This window comes from Gracilinanus agilis, chromosome 1 (assembly GCF_016433145.1).
Source record: "Gracilinanus agilis isolate LMUSP501 chromosome 1, AgileGrace, whole genome shotgun sequence".
NCBI classification, from domain to species: domain Eukaryota; kingdom Metazoa; phylum Chordata; class Mammalia; order Didelphimorphia; family Didelphidae; genus Gracilinanus; species Gracilinanus agilis.
In genome coordinates this window covers 179,935,661-179,943,237 of record NC_058130.1, presented here as the reverse complement: position 1 = coordinate 179,943,237, position 7,577 = coordinate 179,935,661, and the positions used below count along the sequence as shown (strand labels likewise).

At 34.4% G+C, this 7,577-nt stretch overlaps 1 protein-coding gene across 1 annotated transcript in view; it reads left to right on the top strand.

Moving 5' to 3' along the window:
• ZC3H7A (zinc finger CCCH-type containing 7A) overlaps positions 1 to 7,577 on the top strand; it is a 64,482-nt gene that overhangs the window by 25,373 nt on the left and 31,532 nt on the right. The window contains exons 9-11 of the mRNA XM_044659100.1: positions 3,106 to 3,304; positions 5,259 to 5,323; positions 5,855 to 6,041. Coding sequence (XP_044515035.1) covers positions 3,106 to 3,304; positions 5,259 to 5,323; positions 5,855 to 6,041 — 451 coding nt within the window. The remainder of the gene's footprint in view (positions 1 to 3,105; positions 3,305 to 5,258; positions 5,324 to 5,854; positions 6,042 to 7,577) is intronic.

The window sequence follows — 7,577 nt, the reverse complement described above, 5'->3', positions numbered from 1 at the left end:
AATCTCAGTTTTGAACTCTTCCATAGCTTGTGAGGAGTTTTCCTTATTTGAGGAGGGTCCGGATGCTTGTTTGTTCTCCTCCTCTGTTTGCTCGGTTGTCTGGATTTTCTCTGTGTAAAAGTTGTCGAGTGTTAAAGACTTCTCTTTCTTGTTGTTAATCTTTCTCTTCTGAACTTCCTGAATCTGGGTAGCCATCATTAGCCCAGCAGCTTCTCAGCTTTATCCTCGCACTCAGCGACTGTCTGTGGTCTTTTGGCTCCTGAGGTCTGAGGTCTGGTTTTTTCCAAGGTCAAGCCCCCGGTGGACCCCCTTGCTTGATCCTCTGCCGGAGGTTCCTTTACAAGTTTCAGGGCGCTGTTTCCACAGTTGTATACCCGTCTGCATTGGTTCCCCACTCAGGGTTTCAGAGCCTTAGCTTGCGGCTGTCAATAACATTTTTCATATTTGTACTATTGTCTCCGTTGACATAGACAATTTCTCTGTTCAGGCCCTCATCACTCCATTTCTATTCTCTTCCCTACTCCAATCCATCTTCCATTAAGCTCCCAAGGTAATCTTCCTAAAATTTAGGTGTGATCATGTCACCACCCCCTCCTACCCTTAATTCTAATAGCTTTTTATTGTCTCTAGGATCAAATATTAAATCTTCTCTGGCATTTAAAGATTTCTTGTTATTCTTTGAATATGATACTTAATTTCTTGACTCCAAATCTTTTCACTGATTGTCTTTCATGCCTATAATGCTCTATTGCCTTACTTTAAGCTCCTAGTTTCTCTGGCACCTTTAAAATTAAGCTCAAGTGCCAATTTCTACAAAAAGTCATTCTCGATCTCCACTGCTAATGTGTTCCCTCTGAGATTATGATCCATTTATACTGTACACGTTTTGTTTGTGTGTAGTAATTTGTAGATTATCTCCCCTATTAGAAGGTGAGTACTTTAAAGAGAGGGACTATATTCTTACCTTTATATTTCCAGTGCGTGGCTCATTGCTTAAGAAATGTTTGATGAAGGACATGTTGCTTATAACACACTAACCAGGAAAGTAGCTCTTTTCTCTAGAGTACATAGTCTTATATGCATTCACATCATCATATTCATATGCATTTTCATATATTTTTTCCAGTTATAATTCAGATAAATAAGACCTCAATCTCCCTCATATTTTAAGATGAAAACCATCATGTATTAGGAAGGAATGCCATGGAGGCCTATGGAAAACAAAAGGGAAAACATTGATCTAATAGATCCCTTGAGATTGAGACTTTAAGGACTTAGTTTTGTTTCTTTTCCCAAGGGCCTTTTTTACTTTCTAAATATTCTAGAAGTAAACCAGGGATGGCAACTATTAAAATATAATCCCAAAGTATAGATTTTATAGGGATAAATCTAGAATCTCCATATAAAACATAGACTTACAACTGAATCCATTTGAATGGGTATTTCCTTCAAATGTTACCTTTTTACATAAGTCATGTTATTAGTACTGCTATGCCCTTATGGGCCTTCTTCAGCCTCATGGAACTATTCCCAGAAGAATTTTTAAAAATTTTTTTCATTTTCCTCACATGAACACTTTGGGGATATAGGCATATATAAATGTTGTTGTTATTATGAGGCAAAACGAATTGAACTCCAGGATAAAATAACATTTGCTTTCCATTGGATCATTCTATAAATCTTTTTTATCTTGTCTATAAATTTACTGTTATTTTAAATCTGGGTTTCAATCCATATTTCAATCCATAGGAATACTCCCTATTGGGTCATCTGATCTCTACTTGTTATTATTTGTTTTTTTGCTTATGTATACTTAATCTAAGGACTTTTCTAAATATTATCTTTTTTATATTCAAAATTATATGCTATAAGATATATGTAAACACATAAATATAATAACACCAGTAATTACCTTTAAATCTTCTGATCCCTTTTAATAAATCTGTGACTATTCTTGTCGAGATGGTTATAAATGAATTAGACAGTGATACAATTAGACATATCCAGAACTGGTTAGATGCCAGGACTCAAGGAATAGTTGTCATTGTATCAGTAGTTCCCCATTGGAATGCCCTAAGGATCTGTGCTCTGTTTTATATTTTTATTGATGACTTGGATAAATGCAATTTGCAGATGACAGAAAGTTGAATGAGATAGCAAACACATTGGATGATGAGTCAGAATCCAAAAACATCTTGGCTTCAGACTGGATCTATTAAGATAAAATTAAAATAGTGATGAATGTAGATTAAGATGAGGGAGGCATGGTTAGAAAGTAGTTAAATATTTGAGGTTTTAGTGAACTACAAGCTCTGTGGGTCAGCAGAGATGGCAGCCATAAAAATAAATGCAGTCTTATGTATTTTAAGAGACTCGTAGGTTTCATAAAAGGAAGACAATAATATCACTCTTCTCTGCTTATTAGGCCTTGACTGGAATATCATGTTCAGTTCTGGATTTAGTAGTTCAAGAGAAACATTGGTAAACTATGTGTATGTGAATAGTAGTATGAGATTGTTACATATCTTCTCATTCTTTTTTGTTTCATGTTATTTCAAATGCACTCCAAAATTTCTTTATTTTTTCCATTTGTCATGCTTAATTAAGAGAAATATAGAACTCTATTATGCCCATATATCACAGTCTAGTCTTTTCCTTTCCTCTGGCTGGGAAATAAATAGGCTATAGATGAACAGTTTTTCTGTTCAGATAAAGCAGCTTTAAGATAGCCTTTCCTTTGTAATTATATCCTTGGAATATGTTCCTAAAAGTGAGATTTGGAGGACAAATATGTGATTAGTTTGGTAAGTCTTGTTCTGTTACCAGTTGAGGCAAGTCGGTGTAGTCTTTTTGTAGAGCAATGTATGGCATCTGCTTCTTTTCTTGTAGCCTCACTACTATTGAGTTTTGTCATTTTCTCCCATCAATTTATTTGTGTAAAATATTATTTCATGGTTACTTTATCGTTATTTAAATTTGCATTTTTTTGTTTTTGCAAGGGGACAATTTTTTCATATGTTGTATATATCACATTTTATACTGTTAAAATTTTTTTCTTTGTGGACACTTTGTAATTATTTTTTCTTTTTGTTTTCTTCTTTATAGACAGCCACAGTAGTCAGAGGATCCATTCCAACATCTAGTGTAACTCCCAGTATACCCTTTTCTGCACCTCTATTGGGAACATGTGCAGGGTATGTTCCTGCATCTTCCTTTTCAGAAATATATCCACAACCTTTGACTTCATCACTGGAAGATTTTTGTTCTTCTTTAAATACATTTTCAATGAGTGACTCCAAAAGAGGTAAACATTGAGTCATATTTTAAATATTTCAGGTTTGTTTTTGAGACAATGAAATTATTATTTAGTAACTTAAAAAAATGTTTTCCTCCTGGTAGTAGATACTTTTCTTGTTGTTGAGTAGTTTAGTTATGTCTGACTATGACCACATTATAGTTTATGGGATTTTCTTGGCAAAGATACTGGAGTCCTTTTCATTCTCCAGTGGATTAAGGCAGACAGAGGTTAAATGACTTGCCCAGGATTACACATCTAGTAAGATCTAAAGTCTGATTGAACTCGGGTCTTCCTGACTCCAGGCCCATTGCTCTAGGTACTAGGAAGATTTCATTAGTCTAGAGCCTTAGATGTAAGGTGGGTTTTTTTTTTTTAATTTTAAAATTAATTTTTTTAAAAACTATTTTTCCATGGTTACATGATTCATAACCCTCTCCCCTTCTTGGAGCTGACAAGTAATTCCACTGTATTATAAATGTATTCTTAGATATAAGTTTTATAGTTTATTTTTCTTGAAATGCTACTTTGCTTTGTAATTATCTGAATTAAGTTACTGTTTAGAAAATATTTTATTTTTGTCATTTCTGTCTCATTTCCCCAGAACAATTTATTCTGTAAAATGAATCCAGTAAAGAAGCATTTAATGAGTTATATATGCTGATTTGAATTAATCTCTAAACTCACTTTTATTTTAAATTTCATTTAAAGAAGAAGGGTGAGGAAAATAAACTCTGAAGAAATCAGGGTAAAGGAAGTTAAGAAAAAGGTCTATTTTATTCCTTTAGGAAAGAAAAAATTGAAAGCTTTTCTGTTGTGTTTAGAAAAACAGTGAATTTTAACATTTCCCTTCAAGCCAAAGATTCTTTATAGTGAGTTATATGAGTGTTATGTGTATTATAGGCAATTTTTATAAGCCGCTAAATTAGTGACCAAATTGGATATCATAGTAGAGAGAAAAACTTCTTAAATGAAAGCAATGTATTTTAGGCTTCATTAGCCATATTTAGCTAGCAAATTAACCATGGAATTAGTTGCTATGGTAGGTGCTTATATTTTCAGGGGTTCATTAAGTCTTTGTCCTTCCTGGAATTATATGAGTATATGATTTAGAACTAGAAGGAACCTTAATGGTCATCTCATCCAGTCCCTTCATTTTATTGAAGAAGAAACTGAGTACTTGCATGGCAGGTCGCTTTGAAAAGACTTGAGTTAAAATATAATATTTTTATATACATAGATTCACGGCAAAATTAAACTCACCAGGTAACAGGTCTTGGAGAAGGGAAGAAAGAGAATAGGGCTTCACTATTGATGATAGAAGGAAAAGGGAAACAACTGTGAACTTTATTCATTGTTTATTACAAAATATATTTTCATGCTTAATGGTTTTTGGAGAGGCACTCTTGTCAATCTGAATATGAAGTACTTTCCACCTTTGCCATATTGGGGCTATAGTTCTTATTGGTATATCAGGTATATCTTTTGGTTTCTGATAGTATTAGGTACAACTGAAAAATGCTATCATTCATAAAACTATTGGCATGACTTTATATGATTGGGTTCTGGAAGAAAGGTTATCCATTAAAACTGATAGGAAATGGGGTAGCAAAGGATTGAGCCAGGCTTAGAGATGAGTTCCTGGTTCAAATATGGCCTCATATACTTCCTAGCTGTGTGACTCTGGGCTAGTCACTTAACTCCCATTTCCTGTAACCCATACCACTCTTCTGCCTTGGAACCAATACACAGTATTGCTTCTAAGGCAGAAAATAAGAGCTTAAAAATAACTGGTAGGAAGACATAATTACTTAGAAATCTGTAAAATTCAGTATGTCTTGGAAATGTACTATAGGAAAGCAAATATGAAAAGAAATGCCTGCATTGAGTTATTAAACCACTGTGTTCTTATTCCATGATAGAAATAAAAAATCTATTGAAGCTTTTTTATTGTTATTTTTAGATCTGCCCACATCAACTTCTAGAGAGGGAGCACTGCTTAACAACAGTAGTTCTTCCATTTTACTTGTAAGTGCTTTTCACAACTGTATTTATTATAGAAGAATAGAAGGAGTTTAAGTACCTGAATAAATTATTAAACACACTAGAGTTTGTTTATGTTGTAGACAACAATGTTAAAATAATGTTCTTTGAGGATTTTGGTAGTAAACTCAAGTGTAATATGGATCTTTCATACTAAATTAGATACTCTAGCAAATGGTGTAGTGTTAAAGCTTTGGAATAATACTTTACTAAGCAGAATGATTTAGGCATAAACTTTAAAGTATATAAAGATTTTTGAATTGACAGAAAATTAATTTTTCACAAGAGAAAAAAAGTTAAATGAAGTACTTCTAAAACAAACAATATGCCTCCAGAAATAGGAGTTTGAAGTCTAATTTTAAAAGTTTAAAGGATTGAATAGTAGTCAGCATTGAAGTATCAACAAATGTACTATTTTTAGGGAAGTTGTTTTATTTTAGTGGTTCTTTATTTTACAGTGATATTGAAAAGCAGGCAGGTGACAGTATATCCTTAAGTCCCTTATTTCTCTCACAGATGAATGGACCAGCTAGTTTGTTTGCTTCTGAGAGTTTCCTGGGAATTTCAAGTCAACCTAGAAATGATTTTGGAAACGTTTTTAGTAGTGGGTCTCCTAAAGTGTCTTCATCTTTAGCTGGAAGAAATCCACTTGAAGGATCTCATGAATTACGTCAAGCATGTCAGCTCTGTTTTGTAAAATCAGGTAAGGATCAGACAGTAGAAGAGATTGCATTCCCATAAATACACTTGCTGTTGAAAAATGAATTTATTTGATTAATATGTAGTTAAAAAAACACTTAAACTGCTTTTTCCAAAGTTACTAATGATCTGATTACCAGTTACAATGGCCATTTCTCATTCCTTATTCTTCTTGACCTCTCTGCAACCTTTGACACTGTTGATCATCCTATTTTCCTTGATACTTTTCTTTCAAGATTTTTGAGACACCACTCTCTCTCTTAGTCTTCTTCCTCCTCCTACTTATCAGACTGTTTCTCAGTTTCCTTTACTTTAGGTCCTTTTTCTTCTCCTACTATTTTACTTGGTAATCTCATCAACCTTCATGGAATTAAATATCATCTCTATGGTAATAATTCTTAAATCTACGTTTTCTATCTCATCTTTCTCAGAGCCTCCATAATCTCTTGAATCTCTTAACTTCCTTTCAGACATCTCAAGCTCGTTGTCCATCAGACATCTTAAATTTAGCATGTTCTAAGCAGAACTTAAAAGTTCCCTCTAAACTCTCACTCCTAACTTCCCTGTTACTTTTGGGGACAACACTATTCCTCCTAGTCCCTTAGGTTGGCAACCATAATGTTATCATGAACTCCTTTTTCTCCCCATTTCTTGTCTGTTACCAGAGCCTATTGATTTTACCAATCTAAACGTTCTCAGATTTGCCTTCCTAATACTACATTATGATATCTTTAAAAAGTCCACCTTTGATACTGCCATCACCCTGCTTCAGGCCCTCATCACCTCATGCCTAAATTATTGCAATAGTCTACTGGTGTGTCTTCCTATCTCAAGTCTCTCTCCCCATTCCAGTATATCTTCCATTTAACTTTTTTTTTTTTAAACCCTTAACTTCTGTGTATTGGCTCATAGGTAGAAGAGTGGTAAGGGTGGGCAATGGGGGTCAAGTGACTTGCCCAGGGTCACACAGCTGGGAAGTGTCTGAGGCCAGATTTTAACCTAGGACCTCCCGTCTCTAGGTCTGACTTTCAGTCCACTGAGCTGCCCAGCTGCCTCCTTCCATTTAACTTTTGAAGTAATTTTCCTAAAGTGTAGGCCTATCCAACTCTGTTACTTCTCCTATGCAGTCCACTCTAGTGACTACCTCTTATCTTGAGGACCAAATGCAAAAATCCTTTTGGTATTCAAAACCCTTCTTAACATAAGCCCCACCTACTTTTGCAGTCTTCTTATACCATACTCATGAACTCTTAGTTCCAGTGATACTGCCCTTTTTGCTCTTCCCTAAACATGGCATTCCATCTCTCTGCTCTGAGCATTTTTTTATTGGCTGACTCCATACCTGGAATATTCTCCCTCCTCATTTCTTCCTCCTGGCTTTCTTCAGTTCCCAACTAAAATCCCATCTTCTACTGGGAGCCTTTCCCAACTCTTCTTAATTCTAATGCTTTCCCTTTTTTAGTTTTTTTCCTACTTTTCATGAATATAGATTGTTTGTACATACTTATTTGCTTATTTCCCTTCTTACATGTTAAGTTCC